Genomic DNA, 16,882 nt, shown 5'->3' on the forward strand with positions numbered 1-16,882 from the left:
ATTAAATATGGCCTCTAACCTGATTAATGTCTATAATTTGCTGTTGGCGAAACACAAAACTAATAAACAAGAATATGGAAAACAGCAATTTTATTTTAATGGAAACTTCTTAGTATTTAAAAATGTAATTTATATTCAACAGTCCTCTGACTTTAAAAATCGTTTCTTTTTTCACTGAGCTTAGAGCAGTGCACTATGGGATTGCGTTCACATGAAGGATGCGTGTGTTTGTGAGATCTGTAGCGCCGCCTCTAATTGGGCTGCAGGTTTAATTGGTGTATAGTGGTGTATAATCAGATTAGCGCCGGCCCACACGCACCTCGCCGCTCCGTCAGGGTTCAAGCCCGGCTATTGTTTACACATTAAAACAAGAGGACAGTCACAACACGAGGGACAAACGGAGACCGCTGCGCTTTTACTACAGGACTTTAACAGTTACTTATTAGAGTCCAAAAGATCCGCCGCAGTTAATATTTATAGCAGATGAGACGATCCGATCGGGATCACGTGATACGAGAAACCAGCCGGCGAGTGGAGACGGTTTCGCTCTCAGCTCTGATGTGTAAAAGGAGTTTAGGACGGTTCTGAAGAGAATCACGGGTTATTTCTGCTCTGCTGCTGCGTCTCTTTTTATCTTCTCTTGATAAACACCCTCTTTGAGCTCCGCGCAGCTCCCAGCTGGAACTAATGTCCCTCCTCCAGTCCCCCGAGGGAACACTTAGCAGTGCGCACTGCGCCGCTCGACAGACAGAAGCACACTGGAATCATCTGCAGTGCTGATGTTTGCAAAGCCAGTCTCATGAAAACATGGCTGGACCACAATGCACTGCAACAACCGAAAGAAGAAACAAATCATAGTGTGTTGGCCTATTTATAGGACCATGGTGATTTAAAAAAAAAAAAAAAATTGCATCATTTATGGTCCCGCTTTCAAAATTCTCATTACTGTAATACTTCAGAGCCTTTTTCTGCGTTGCTCTTAATGGCAAAGATTTTTACGTTAAAATCTGTACAAATGATTAAATTACATTTATTAATTCAGCAGATGTTTTATCCATTTCTTTGCAAAACACAAATGGAAATGAAAAACAATGTCACAATGGAAAAAGTGTTCACGGTCCTAAAAAGAGGCTTGAAATGATTTACGTTGTTTAAAATCCAGCTTCTTTCTCTGGGTTTTGGGCTGAAATACGAGCTGGATGTGTTCTTGAGATTCAGCCCAGATTCTGCTTTCAGACTGAAAGTCTGAGTGTGTTTTTTCTGCTGATATTTGAGGATCAGCGCAGATCTAAAGGCCGTCCAGAAAACGAAGACAGAAACATCTGGAGTCCATGTGTGTGAAGCAGACGACTCGAGCTGAAAGAGACAATGAGTCACAGAGAACCCCTCCACCACCCCGTCATGTGCCTCATTTCCTTAAGGACCGAGCCGCTCGCTGCCAACACACACACACACACACACACACACACACACACACAGAGGACTCACAGACCTTCTGAGAGCAGAAACTATGATTCCCTCAAACTTACTGACCTGTAACTTCCAGAGAAAGGAGAACAGCAGAATGGAGTGATCAGGCAAGAGAAGGACAAGAAAGTGAACAGATGGTGCAGCTGAAGGAGGAGCTCAGTGAAGGACGGAGGTGAAGAAGAAAGACGAGATGATTTGCGAACGAGAGGACGAGTGTTTCAAAGCTCTTGGCTACTTCATGTGTGTCTGTTAGTGCCATGAGTCTGACTGCAGTTTATACTTCCTGTGTGTGTGTGTGTGTGTGTGTGTGTGTTACTGCTGAACACATTTAAGATGGAGGTCTGGCGTCCTGACATCAGTCGTGTGTGTGTGTGTGTGTGTGTGTGTGTGTGTGTGTGAGAGAGAGAGACTCACTCAATGAGGTACTGAAATTTTTTTAAAAAAGACCAAGAAAATGAAAAACACATTGCTCAACACTCAAAAAAAATAAAAAAAATAAAGCTCTTTTAGAAGGTCACTAAAACACAAACACTCTGAAGGGAACAAACTCAACAAGTACACTGCATTCTCTGCAGTACAGCTGGGGAACGCCTTCTACAGACGATTTCTTGACATTTAGGCCTATATCTAGCTATTTGATTAATAACAAATTTAACGACAGACATCCGAAGGAAACTCTATCGGCCTCCAGAGAACCGAAGACCACGCACATTAATGTTGCATAAACATTCACATCAAAATAAAGACCAGAAATCATTTTACACCAATAGCACTGATGGACAGATGTAACACTAACAGTGAACCGCGGTGATCTGGAGTAGCTACCGACTTTCCTTCAGTATTGTGATGTATTTCAACTGAAATGGAATATTGAATAGAGGGAGGGGTTTATTTTAGGGCTCCTCCTCTCAGTCGCTCACTCGCGGTTGGAGGGGCGTGGCTAGGGATACTCCGCCCACAACATCAAGCTGGCGTCAGACAAAACGCCATTCCAGAGCGGAAGCAAATTTTTGATTTTGATTAAAGACAAACCTCTTCCATCAACCTGCACAGATTATTTGTTCAGCACAAGATTAGCAATGTGCACGCCGCTAACAAAGTAAACCGCACCAATTTTGATTTCATGTGGACTTTAATTAGAGGAAAACTTTTAAAAGACACTCTCTTGACTCCAGACCAGCTGAGACTCGTGCGCTCGCTCTATTGTCTACCACAATAACCATCACCACCACACCCCGAATTTACTGCTCTGCTCGTGGGGTCAAAGTTTAAAGTTGCCATGGTAACATGTGTGTGCAATCCCATAAGGGTAATTACAGGAGACGTGGGGTAAGTAGGGCACGTTACAACAGCAGAGCGGATCGTGAGCGACCCGACGACATCAGAGCAGATTCAATACATGCAGCTCAGAGCATGAGGTAAAAATGCAAAGGCTTATCTGCAAATCTCCAATCAGAGCGTGCGCGTGTGTGTGTGTGTGTGTGTGTATTACCCCCCCTCCCCAGCAGCCCACGTCAGGATAAATGGGAGATCAGAGACTAATGCCACTCTGAAACAAGTGTAGATCTCTTTAGCACAACAAAAAGCCTCTTTACTGTCAGTGATACAGCAAATCCTCTTCTGACGGCGCTCGCATGAGTGTGTGTGTGAGAGACCGATGCGATTTTAATATCACCGTGGACAGCAGCAGCTCAATGAATTCCTACAGATTTTGAGCAATGATGTTGGGCTTTTTAACATATTTGCACTCACAAAAAACAAGAAACCACTGCATGAACTGAACTACAAACACCGGACCTGGAAACCACTGCTCTCTGCAAGGTCTGAAGCTTCGCCGCTTCACATCTCAGACGCTGTAAGTGTGTGTTAAACAGGCTGCAGGATGGAATCAGACTGGTGTGTACACACACACTTTAAATCAACATCTCATTCCTTTAATTTCCTCCATCTCCTGCTCTTCATAAGTGCACGTCTCTTGTTACCAAGCGCTTTGGTTCCTGCAGCCCCCGCTCCATTTCTGTCTCTGCTGCAGGCGTATTTCCAGACTCTCGCTCTCGGAGCAGGATCAATACCTTTTTTGGGCTACACTAGCGAGCTCCACACACACACACACACACACACACACACACACATCTGCTCGGTCTTCAACCGTCATGGTGCAGTTTAGAGAAACCGTGAGCCATTAGCCTGTGAAAATGAGCCATTAGGGTCCATGCAGCACTTTAGATCACTTACCGGAGAATGAACGGAAAGAGAGAGAGAGGGAGAGATGGATAAAATGCTGAAATGAGATGAGATCACGTCTGTCTACATACACAGAGTGCGAGGAGCAGAGCAGAAGTGCTCATGCTGGAGGATGGAAAAGTACCGCAGGATGGAGAGATGGAGAGGACTGCAGGCCTCGGATGAGAGAGAGAGAGAGAGAGAGAGAGAGAGAGAGCAGCGCTGGAAAATCACCTCCATGATTCAGGAGGATCATAACAGCACCGCATACACACACACACACACACACACACACACACACACACACACACAGAGAGAAACCCATGTATGAGCGACATTTCCCATCTGGCGTGTAACGGGCCAGATCTGAGCAGCACACAGCAGCTGTTCTTCATAAACACAAGCGCACAGAATGAATGGTGGTTTTAACGCTTACCTGTCCGATCTCTCCGGTTCCGTCCATCCGCGCTCGTTTGCATTCCGCCCCGACCGAATCCCCCGCCGCCGCGGCGCCCTCCGGCTCCGGGTCCCCGCGCTTCATCCCCCGAACCGCCGCCGAACCCGCGTCCAGATCCCTGTCGCGCTCCAGGATCCCGCGGCTCACGGGCAGCATTACAGATGCGACGTCGGTCGACATTAACATTGAAGAGGGCCGCAGACGCTGCGTATGAAGAGAGAACGGCGCAGGCGAGATGTTCTGGCAGAGGATCAGCGGCGCTTTATGGATCAGAACCGACGCTCATCTGACGCGTTCAAACCCGTTACAATGTGACGCGCGCGTGCCGCATTAAAGGCCTTTGAAGAGTAGCGAGTATCTCGGGCCTGGACGCGAACCCCGAGCAGAATAAAAAAACCCAGCGAGCTTCGGAACGCTTCGGCAGATGAGAGGATCTCGCGATGTGTGGAACGCTAAACGGTGAGGACAAAAACGAGTCTAAACGCATGGAGGGCGAACGCGGAGGAAACGCTTAATGCGTCTGAAGGCTTCGGATCTCAAACGCTCTTCCACCAAATTAAACGCAAAATCGTCAAGTTCGCCTTTAAAAACAGGCGTCGCGGAAAAACGCGAGAGAAACGCGATGCATCATTCCAGTCCTTCGAGCGATTCAAGCGATTTCCTAAAACAAAGGAGTGGCGTGGAGCTGCTGCTTTTCCTTTCTTCTCTCTCTCTCTCTCTCTCTCTCTCTCTCTCTCTCAATGGATTCTTGCGGCGGAGAGGAAACGCACGCGCACACGCGCCCCTCCTCTCCGGTTTCCTCGCGCTCTCGTTGCTTTATTCTTGCTGCGGTTTCCCGTTTTCCCGTTCGAGCACGAAGCGCTTTTAGCGTTTAAGAACCGAATGCAAGATTGCGTCTGGCTAGATGTGTGTTTTATAATCTCAGCGCTTTCTTTGCTTAAACCCGCAAAGCGTCAACATGTGACGAGCCAATAATGAACGTTCCGTATGGAAAAAAAAAAAAAAAAACCTTTGGAGAAAAACAGACGCGGCTTCGTAGCGGCGCGGCTGAAAGCGCGAATGTGCTGGAAATCTTCGCGTGCGGATCTGTCTATATGAGGAGATGATCAGAGCGCATATGTTTATCGATTGTGTGATTCATATGCGGTACAGTTTGTTCCTGCTGGACTCGCGGCGGCGAGGCGAGGCGCGTCTGTGGCGTGCGCGCGACCTCTAGCGGCCACACGGCGCCACGACACCAGCTCGAGCGGACATTATACACTCGCAGCACTTTATGAATTCTGTCTCCGGGATTGTTCATAGTTCCGTTCACTTGAGGATCGCGGAATCATTACCGGCAAACTGGTAGCGATTCACATTTCAAATAAAATACACTGTAAAAAGTGCTAAGTTGACTTATCTTAAAAAAACTGAGGAAACCCGTTGCCTTAAAATTATTAAGTAAATAATAATAAAAAAAATTTAAAAAAAGTTGTGAACTTGAAAATTCACTTAACTTATTTTTTTTAATTATCATTTACTTAATAATTTTAAGGCAACGGGTTTCCTCAGTTTTTTTAAGTTAAGTCAACTTAGCACTTTTTACAGTGTATGAACATCTACTCTCAGAAGTCTCTTCTGCTCATCAGGCCTGCATTTATTTGATCCAAAGTGCAGCAAAAACAGTAACATTTAGAATTTTATTTACCGTTTAATATAACTATTTTCTATTTGAATATATTTTAAAATGTAATTTATTCTTGTGATTTTTAGCATCATTACTCCAGCCACATGATCCTTCAGAAATAATTAAAATATTCTGATTTGCTGCTCAAAAAACATTTATTATTATGTTGAAAGCAGCTGAGTAGGATTTTGTTCAGGTTTCTTTGATGAATAGAAAGTTCAGAAGAACAGCATTTATCTGAAATAGAAATCTTTTGTAACATTATAAATGCCTTAATCATCACTTTTGATCAATTTAAAGCATCCTTGCTAAATAAAATATATATTATAGGCTATATTACATAATTTATTTCCAAAAAAAAAAATAATAATAATAACAATTATCCTGGCTCCAAGCTTTTGAAGGGTAGTGTATAATGTTACAAAAGCTTTTTATTTCAGATAAGTGCTGATTTTTCTATTCATCAAAGAGTCCTAAAAAAATTTACTCAACTGTTTTAAATATTGATAATAATAAAAAGTGTTTCTTGAGCAGCAAATCAGCATATTAGAATGATTTCTGAAGATCATGTGACACTGAAGACTGGAGTAATGATGCTGAAAATACAGCTGCACATCACAGAAATACATTACAGTTTAACACATATTCACATAGAAAGCACTGTAGTAAAAATATTTCACAATATTAGTGCTTTTGCTGTACTTTGTATCAAATAAATGCAGGCTTGATGAGCAGAAAGGAATTCTTTAAAAAACATTAAAAATCTTACTGTTCAAAATCTTTTGACTGCTGGTGTATATGAGAAGCTATATCCATTTCTTGTGTGCATCTATGTTGCAGGCAGCCGTGTATCAAATCAAATCAAAATTTATTTATAAAGCTCCTTAAAAAAACACAGAGTGGACAAAAGTGCTGTACAATTACATAAAATACAAAATAATAAAAATACAATAAAATAAACCAATATTAATGCATCTAATCCGAACCAATAGTTCTCACAAAGCAGCAAAAGCCTCACCAAACAAATCTGTCTTAAAGCGGGTTTTGAACATGTTTACGGAGGCGGGCGATCTGACGGATATCAGTAGATCGTTCCACAGCCGTGGGGCAGACACTGAAAAGCAGGATCTCCTTTGGTTTTTAGACGTCATCGAGGGATTTCGAGAAGCAGCTGGTCTCCGTCAGCGATGGAAATGCACGAGCTCAGACATATATTTTGTTGCCGGTCCATGTAGGGCCTTGAGAGTATATGATGGACTCTTTCTAAATGTTCACTTAATGTGCAATTACTCAACTCTCTCCTACAGAACTTAAACAGGGTCAAACCGACCCGATGAGATGAAACTGGACTTAAACACTCCAGAAATGTACGTTCTATAAATCTATACTGTGAAAAATACTCACTGCAGCAAAAGTGGGACAACTAGCCCCAGTGCCCCAATTTCTGGAGTATTTTGTTGTTGTGGTGCGTGTTGAATCTCAGTGAGGTCACATGACTGGAGGTCTCTTGAACAACTCACAGAAAGAGTCAGTGTATGATTTTCTGTATCAGTTAACTTCTATGAACTAAACTAAATCCACGTGTTGCGAGCATGCTTTGTGTTTAAAGCAGGTTTTGTCCTCGCTGCTCTTCAGCAGAGTTTCTCAGGAGCTTCGCAGGAGGTTTCTTGAAGCAGAGACACAGTTCTTCTGGATTTAGTCTCTGTTTGTTCTGTTGATCAGATCACATCTCTAAAATAGCACTGGATTATTAGTTTACAAAACATTACTACTTACTTATAAGACCCTTAATGGTTCAGCTCCTGCGTACCTAACTATTCTTCTGCCACGAGGATAGCGAAGTCCACTAAAGGAGGCAGAGCTTTTTCAAACTCTGGAACGGCCTTCCTGATAACGTTCGGCGTTCAGACACACTCTCTCTGTTTAAATCTATTAAAGACACGTCTCTTTAGCCAAGCGTTCACATAATGCATCTCATAATCTTGTACTGCTGTTACATCTGATCAAATGCACATTATCATTCTTTTGCTTGAACACATCATTTTTTATTTATTTATTTTTGCTTGCTTGGAACAGCTGCTACGCTAATTGTGTCTCTATTTGTTTCTCTGTTTCTGTCACAGGATTGGCATCCCGAGGTAACTAGGAATTACACAAGCTTTTCTATGAATTTAATCACAACATATAATGATTGCAGTTAATAGTGTTCCCCGTCTGTTTGATTGCATGTCATTAACTGCATGAATTTTACCGTACATTTCTGCCATATGGACATCAACTCGAGATAGTCACTAAGCTAAGATAAGCTACTACTAAATATAATGTAGAAACTTTAATTTTCTGTGAAGCTGCATTGTGATGATTTGTATTGTGAAAAGCTCTATACAAATAAATGTGAATTGAATTATTACAATAAATGGCAAAATGAATGTTTGAAAATGTAAACTGATATTTCCTATTCACACACTACCGCAAAAGATAGAAATAACTGACTTAAAACCATTTTTAGCTGCTGGAAATACTAGTGTTCTCATACGTTTGGCCAGCGCTGTATCTTCTGGTCAAGCATCGGTGTGCTTAATTTGTAGTGTGTGTTGCATAAAAGCAATAAAACTCCTTAAATCATGAGAGTACAGTCATGCATTCTTTTCTCTTTTATTAATGTGGCAATTCCAGTTTTCTATGGTAAATTCCTAATTGTTTTTGAGTTTAAAAGAACTATCCACACTACGAGCTTTTCAGTGTACGCTGCAGACATAATGAACTGAACAGAGTAATATTGATAATAACAGATAATATTGTGCGTCAGAACAGTAGCTCTACATGTTTCTTCTAACGAAATGTTTCTGTGTCATCAAAACTTGCAAAACAAACTCAGGTGCCTCTGAGAGCTAGCGATGCTCGGTTTATTATGTAGTGAAACAAAAAATTGCTAAATATAGTTCTAAAACAATGCAAAGTCACTTTGGATAAAAGTGCAGATTAAATATATGAATCTAAATGCATGATGTGTTACAATCAGGTCGATTATTGAGGAGGGAAACCTTGAACAAGAAGTTCAAATATTGTACATGTTTCTGTCTATAAGCTGAAATTGTGTTAAAAAGACAACATGAATAAAATCTGAATGAGTGAAATGAACTTTTAATGAGAAAACACACAAGCTGGATCAGTGTCTGTATAAAACCAGAAGGATTCACTCCAGATTTGTTTTGGAGAGTCAGCTGAAATGAAAGAGTGTTTGTGAACACGTTGAACACTGAAACAGAGTAGTTGTGACAGCCGAGGGCTCTTATAGGGTACAGCTTGTCTGTGGCAGAGAGCCAGAAATGTGTGTATTTGCAAGATGTTACAGAAGATTTACTCATTTGTTCCTTGCATCACCTGTTTACGTGAAGCTCTTCTCGCAACCTGCAGTTACATCACCAAACTTTGATCGTGAAACTTTTTCTTTTCTTCAGCCAATAAAAGACCAGTTCTATTTGTTGACCCAAAAGAACCGCCACAATTGGTTGTGTCCAAACGTCCCACCTCTGTGTCCTGCGGGAGAGACACTAAACTAAGGACACGTCTAAGCTGGCGATGGTCAGACAGACTTTGGCAGAGACTTTGTGAGGATCGAAGCAGGACAGCTCTGCAGTGGGTGAGTTATCTGTCAAATATTGTTGATAATTGGTCATATTGGTAATCATTTAAAGGGGTCATGACATGCCTTTGTATATGAACATGTTAGTTGTGTTTTTGCAAAAACAACAGTTATATATTTGCAAAAACTATGATTTTCAGCCCTCATCCTGAGCCTCTGGCAGAAACGCTCAGTTTAAGAGCTCCGTCTTCTTTAAGGTGTGTCAGCAGCTGCTCTTATGATTGGCTAACATCACTGCAGAGACAAAATATCACATGCGCAGACTGAGCGGGCGTTTTTAATGGACTCGACACAACTGGACAAATATGTGACCCTCGACCACAAAGTCCAAGTCATAAGGCTCAATTTTTTGAAACTGAGATTTATACATGCTGAATAAATCAGCTTTCCATTGATGTATGGTTTGTTAGGATCAGACAATATTTGGCTGAGATACAACTATTTGAAAATCTGGAATCTGAGGGTGCAAAACAATCTAAATATTGAGAAAATCACCTTTAAAGTTGTTCAAATGAAGTTCTTAGCAATGCATATTACTAATCAAAAATTAAGTTTTGACATATTTACGTTAGGAAATTTACAAAACATCTTAATGGAACATGATCTTTAATTAATATCCTGAAAGCTTTCCTGTAGCTCAAATAGTAGAGTATGGTGCAAGCAACGCCAAGAATATGGGTTCGATTCCCAGGGAAAGCAAGAGCTGATAGAAATGTATAAACTGTAACTTGAATGCAGTGTAAGTTGCTTTGGATAAAAGCATCTGTTAAATGCATAAATGTAACGATCTTTGGCATCAAAGAAAAATCTATAATTTTGACCCATACAATGTATTGTTGGCTATTGCTACAAATATACCCCAGCGACTTAAGACTGGTTTTGTGCTGCAGGGACACATATATAATATGTTACACTAAAATGCTAGGTTTACTATAGTTAATATATATAATATTGTAATATAATACAATTAGTTGTAATTAGAAATATGACTGAAGAGTTTGCTGCTACCACAGTTTCTATGGGAGAATACATACTAGAAGCTCATTTGTAGCAGAAGTATAGTCTGTTCATTCCTATGAGCGGGTAACTGTGGGATTGACAAAAAGTTGTCCAAAATTGTCCGAAAGTTGAGTTTCTGCTGGATTTAATGCATATTGAGATTTCAAATGCCGTTCGCATGCTGATTTTCAGTAGACTGGCTGGATTATACAGTATCTTTAACTTGAGCATCTCGAAACAAAACTTGCATCTTTCCAACATTGTCTATGATCATTATGCAGATTATACAGATATAGATTTGTATACTCAATGCACTACACTGTAAAAAGTGATAAGTTGACTTAACTTAAAAAAAACTTGAGGAAACCCATTGCCTTAAAATTTTAAATTAAATTATAATTAAAAAAAAACAAGTTAATTGAATTGTCAAGTTCACTTAACTTTAAAAAAAAAAAAAAAATTATTATGTACTTAATCATTTTAAGGCAACGGGTTTCCTCAAGTTTTTTTAAGTTAAGTCAACTTATCACTTTTTACAGTGTATGAAATTGACTGCTGTCAGATCCAACAGAGTTTGCACTGCTTCATCTTTCAACAAAAGATATTTGCGAATCCTGTATCACACTGTCTGTGACTCATTTAAAAAGATAAATACACTTATAATTTACAGTGCGTCAGCGCAGGTTAAACTCATTAGCAGCCCACAAGGTGACAGTGTTGCACTGCAGCAGCAGATCAGTGATGTGGATGCTGCATAAAACACTTCTACAATGATCCAAACATCACACCACACATGAGACGAGTACAATCAAGATATTTCTAGTAAATGTAGGCTCCCTGCTGATCTGTGTTCGTTTAGACCAGGGTCCTGGAAGGTCACTCACTACCCTGCAGAGCTGAGCTCTCCAGCCCTGATAAACACCGCTGACCTGAGCGAGCGCATCAAGGATCACAGATCGGTGCTCGATCAGGGCTTGACATCAACTCTACAAGGCAGTGGGCCTCCAGAAATGGATTTGAGGAACCTGGTTTGGAGTTGGAAGCTGACACAATGCAGGCCAATCCTCAACATTCTTAGCAATGTAGTCAAAAGGTATAGATTAGAAGATATTTAGTCAATATCCATCAGGTTTTTAATAAAATGTAGCGTCACATTCATTGGTAACCATATAAATTGATATGCTGGCTGACGATTACTAAATTTCGGTCAAATAAATGCTATTTTCGATGTGTTCAATACATACAATATGCATTAAATGGTTATTTATATATGTAAATATACATGACTGTAATGGCAGGAGAAAGCAATGTATAGATGTTGTGAGAAAAACGAATAAAACTTTACAAAGCTGCTATGTTTCTCTCCTCCACCATATTTGAAGTTTATGGCTCGCCCGACTCAGAATCAAAATTATCTCCAAGTTTCACAGTTGTAAATATGACTAGAGAGGCCGTTCATGTCCAATTTCCAACTAGGAAACTACGATTACGATAATTCAGCATAAATACCTGCTTGTGTTCTCATATCTTATGTCTCTGCATAACTTACGTCATTTTGACATTTTCTCCAGTTACATTTTTGTTTTTATATATTTGAGGAAAGTAGCAAATGCATGCTTGAAAAGTCGCTCCATCATGTGCTGACTACAAACACAAATAAAGAGAACTACAAACACGTACACTATACGGACAAAAGTATTGACACCCCCTTCTAATGAACAGGTTTGACTACTTCCATGAGTACAAATCTTAATGTTTATGATATTCTAGGGAATTGTACTTCTAATTTTATAGCAACAGTTTGGACAGGACCCTTTTCTATTCTAACATGACAATGCCTCTGTGTATAAGGCAAGGTTCAAAAAGAAATGATTGAGTGAGTCAGTGTGGAAGAACTCGACTGGTCTGCAGAAACCTCAGCTGTGACTTTAAATGCAGATCTTGAGCCAAAAACTCATCGCCAAACACCAATGACTTGTACATATGGGTACGGTCATTTTAGACACTTCCAAAACTGTTGCAACAGAGATGGAAATACAATTTTTAAATACATGAATTATGTTTCCATCTTTGTTGCCACAGTTTTGGAAGTGCCTTTTTCTGTTCTAAAGAAGGGGGCGTCCCGATACGTTTGTCCATATAGTGTATGTGATGTACATGACACAGATGGTTACAAAGTGGTGTGGGTATTCAATTTTATCTGTGTTACATTTCATCTGCAACAACTTTGTGAACTTTTATAAAGAGCAGAACAGATGGAAACTAATCATTAGGCAAAATCACAAGCAGGTTCTGCATGAAAGACTCAGATCAGTGTGTTCCTTTCTCTCCAGTATGAAGAATTGTTGAGTAGAACAAATTAAATGAACTGAAACTCAGACTGTGTTCAGTTAATTTGATGTATGGTGACGTGCAACCAAGCGGTTAAAGATGCATTTTTATGACGTGGTAGTTTGTCCCAAATCCTGCTTACTCTTCTGCTAAACACTCACACTAAAGTATGAACCTTTTCCTTCACAAAAAATAATATAATATAAGAAGGTGAACTGAGATGCAACTGATGTTTTGTCAGCTGGGTTGCAGGAGGAGGAGTTTCTGTAACTTACAGCATGTCTTTATAGGACAATGACCTCTTATATGTGTCCCTGCAGCACAGAAGCAGTCATAAGCAGCACAGGTATATTTGTAGCAATAGCCAACAATACATTGTATGGGTCAAAATTATACATTTCTCTTTTATGCCAAAAATCATTAGGATATTAAGTAAAGATCATGTTCCATGAAGATATTTTGTACATTTCTACCGTAAATATATCAAAACCTAATTGTTGATTAGTAATATGCATTGCTAAGAACTTCATTTGGACAACTTTAAAGGCGTTTTTCTCAATATTTAAATTTTTTGCACCCTCAGATTCCAGATTTTCAAAAAGTTGTATCTCGGCCAAATATTGTCCGATCCTAACAAACCATACATCAATGGAAAGATTATTTATTCAAATCTCAATAAAAAAAAATGAACCCTTATAACTGGTTTTGTGGTTCAGGGTCACATATGTCAAAAGATCAAAGAAAGCTGCAATCCTCATGACCCCTTTAACCTGATTTTATGAGGTTCTCAGAGACAAACTCTGGGTTTCACGAGGAGGAGGTTCTGAGGTCTGTAACTTACAGAAAGTCTTTATAGGACAACGACCTCTTATATGTCAAAAGATCAAAGCAAACTGGAATCCTCATGTCATGACCCCCTTTAACCTGATTTTATGAGGTTCTCAGAGACAAACTCTTGAAATCATAGTTGGATATGGCTTGGTCGTCACTTCATTCTGGTGCTGAAGTATCTCGAGTAGATCTCGAGTTCATGTTGCTAACAGTTATTCTCGTCCGCAGCTCATTTCATCATCGTCATGTCAAACACCTCGGCTCTGAGCCTGAACTCCAGCGTCTCTGGGTGGCGCCGTCCGCTCTGGTACCAGTATGAAGTGTGTGCAGAAGCTCCTCATTGGTTCATCTTCTACTTTGGAGTGAAAGTATTGAACCTGGTGGCAGGATTCCCAATGAACGCCCTCGTGGTGTGGCAGATCCTGAGGAAGAAGAGCGAAGGCTCAACATCCGACGTCTTCATTTTTAACCTCTCCATCCTGGACGCCTATTTTGGCCTCATGACGCCGGTGGATATGGCCAACCGGCTGTACTTCAACCATCCGTCTGTCTGGTACTCCCAGCGTTTCGCCTACGGACTCAAAGACGTGACTCCGCTGTTTCTCACCTGTATTTGTCTGGACAGGTACATCGCTGTAGTCCATCCCATCCTCTTCACCGGGATCCGTGACACTCGCATCCGGATCGGCATCTCGGTGCTGGTTTGGGGACTCATCCTGGCCTACTCACTGACCAAATGCATCTTAGGCGTCATGAGCGTGAACGAGGTCTTCAGCGGAGTCATCCTCTCGGCCTTCTTCATCATGGTGTTCTGCAACCTCTCCATCATCTGGGTCCTCAGGAAGAGCGTCGCAGGGAAAGAAGTCATGAACCCGGTGAAGAAGAGGGCCTTTAAAATGGTGATTATCATCCTTGCCATCATCGTAGGGAACTATCTGCCTCCCGTGGCTCTGTTGCCGTTTGCATCCACCTTCTCATTCATGAAGCTGCATTGCAAGGTTCTTCTCGGCGTCTTCTCCCTCATGGACCTGAGCTGCACCATCGAGCCCCTGCTCTACATCTCTAAGATGGATCGATCCGCGTTCTGTCAATGTCTGCAGAGTCCTTCCAAGAAACCCATCACCGTGAGCGTCTGAAATGAAAAACTGTCTGATTTTGTGTGTGTGATTGTAGACTTTTGGGTTGTCATTGTATGTTTCTGATCCAGTGGTTCTCAACTGGCGTGTCTCAGGTCTGTTGTGATTGGTCACTGAACGAGGGAAAAACACAATGTTAAATGCAAAAAAGTCAACATTTTGATAGTAAAATAGACTCATCAACCAAATAAAGAAAAGAGAAAACTCCTCCCATAGGCATAGCTACTGATGTCAAAGATTGTGTGTCCATCAAACTCTACAGAATTTTGGCACAAATTCATCCTTCCTCAGTAAGATTTATCTGTATGGGGGTAAAAGTCAAATTAGACATATGGATCGACTTGGACAGGGTGTGTGACGCTCTCATCCTCAAACCATGAATAAAACTACACACTCAAAAAATACATCACATTCACTCTGTTTGTGCAGCGAACTGTCTGCTGCATGGAAACACTTCAATTGGGTTAAAGCCATGTAAATAACTTTTCATCTTACTGGGCCTTTTCAGGGTCTACTTATTACAACATTAATATATTTCAATGTTTAATATGTAAATTTTAGCACCGTGTTGCATGCTGCTGTATTTATGGTTAGAGTACTTGTCTTATTTGAAATTCTGATTTGATCAAAACCAGTAGAGAAGCACTGATTTAACGAAGCGCTCATCATCAGCATGTTGACTTTATGAAACTGTGCGGGTTGTTGTGTTTTCTGTGTCGTGTTTCCCCAGACGTCTCCTGTTTGCCTGTTTCTCCGCTGCTCGTTTATCTCCTAACGACTCTTTTCTGATTGATCTTCAGACTCTGGGAAGATCAGGCTACAGCGAACGGATCTGAACTTCACTTTCTTCCCCTCACTGTTGTGTTTGTGTCAGATAACCTGATTCTTTCATTTCTCACTGATTAGATACCAGCTTTCCAGATGCATAATTAAGAACATTAACGAGTCAATAATTAAGACGTTAATTAAAATGCCTGGGGATTAATTAAGAACGGACTGAGGTGACGCAGATGGTACGAGCTTGTAATTGTGTAACTAGATAATGCTACGAGATTAATTAACATGAAAAACATTTACAGTAGATGCTCACGCGAGTTTGTGTTGTCATTGATCTCGGACTGCTAGAGATGGTTTAATAACATGAGCATAAACGACAAGATATATGAACAGTTGCTGTATTTTTGATGCATAAAGGAACTCCAAAAATGATATACTTACTTGTCTGTGTTCACTTATTCTTCCATTCTGAATTATAGTAGCCACATGTGTAAAACCTCAGAAATGTCAAAATATTTATCTTCAGTGAAAACTGTAAAGCACACAGATTTGATACGACATATACGGCTCTATAAATGAGCATAAGATAAAACCTGAAACATTGCTAAAACTCCACAGCTTTACATGAGATGAGCACTAACTATATAAATGAGCACACTAGTACAGCTTCAGAGACTAAGATCTATTCAATCTCAAACTCCACTGATGCTGCTTGTTTAGAAAATGAACATGAAAGGAAGTTTCAAATGCATAAATGTTGCATTACATAGGTCCATCACCAGTAAGGGAAACAACGAAAGCTTTACTAAACTCCCATGCATTAAAACGTCTGAATGAGTGAAATGAGCTTCAGATGCACAAAGGCAAGCTGTAGAGTTCTCACACATACAGTGATCTGCATCTGATGAAACTCACTGTTGTCCTGTACTGGTTTACATGTGGACTCAAACACTGAACATCTGCATCATAGACCGAACAAGACAAACTGACATTCAATCCTACACCGAAATATCAAACATGCATCAAATATATGTATGTGTGAAATGAGAACATACAAGTGAACAGACCAGTCACTGGATCAGCGTCTGTATAAAAACACAACAGGGTTCGAACTATATCTGGAGTAGGTTTTGGTTGCGCTCACCAGTAAATCAATTGAAATGAAACAGTGTTTTGGTACATGGTGTAGACTGAAATAGACAGTCGAGGGCTCTTATAATGGTACAGCTTGTCTGTGGCAGAGAGCCAGAAATGTGTATTTGCAAGATGTTACGGTAGAGTTGTTTCTTGCATCACCTGTTTACGTGAAGCTCTTCTTGCAACCTGCAGTTACATCACGAAATTCG

The 16,882-nt window shown here is 40.7% G+C and overlaps 2 protein-coding genes across 4 annotated transcripts in view; one reads left to right on the forward strand and one right to left on the reverse strand.

The window, feature by feature from the left end:
- The window catches only part of rbfox2 (RNA binding fox-1 homolog 2), a 34,685-nt gene extending 29,250 nt beyond the window's left edge, over nt 1-5,435 (reverse strand). For 2 of the 3 annotated variants that reach the window (XR_009271601.1, XM_058777817.1), the window contains exon 1: nt 4,130-5,435. Coding sequence is in view for 2 of the 3 variants with exons in the window: in XM_058777817.1 (XP_058633800.1) it covers nt 4,130-4,336 (207 nt within the window). In the remaining variant the exon portion in view is untranslated. The remainder of the gene's footprint in view (nt 1-4,129) is intronic. The other variant, XM_058777816.1, reaches the window with a different exon arrangement.
- A 1,010-nt stretch (nt 5,436-6,445) lies between these two features.
- LOC131541844 (P2Y purinoceptor 1-like) lies at nt 6,446-15,950 on the forward strand. Its single transcript, XM_058777819.1, has 3 exons — nt 6,446-7,954; nt 9,278-9,459; nt 13,852-15,950. The coding sequence occupies exon 3, from the start codon at nt 13,869-13,871 to the stop codon at nt 14,757-14,759; it is 891 nt and encodes a 296-aa protein (XP_058633802.1). The 5' UTR covers nt 6,446-7,954; nt 9,278-9,459; nt 13,852-13,868; the 3' UTR covers nt 14,760-15,950.
- Nucleotides 15,951-16,882: the final 932 nt, after the last annotated feature.

The sequence above is a fragment of the Onychostoma macrolepis genome, chromosome 06 (genome assembly GCF_012432095.1).
Source record: "Onychostoma macrolepis isolate SWU-2019 chromosome 06, ASM1243209v1, whole genome shotgun sequence".
In the NCBI taxonomy this organism is placed as follows: domain Eukaryota; kingdom Metazoa; phylum Chordata; class Actinopteri; order Cypriniformes; family Cyprinidae; genus Onychostoma; species Onychostoma macrolepis.

What these genes read in the sequence shown, in the direction of transcription:
- LOC131541844 (XM_058777819.1), top strand. Translation starts at nt 13,869, where the DNA reads ATGTCAAACACCTCGGCTCTGAGCCTGAACTCCAGCGTCTCTGGGTGG.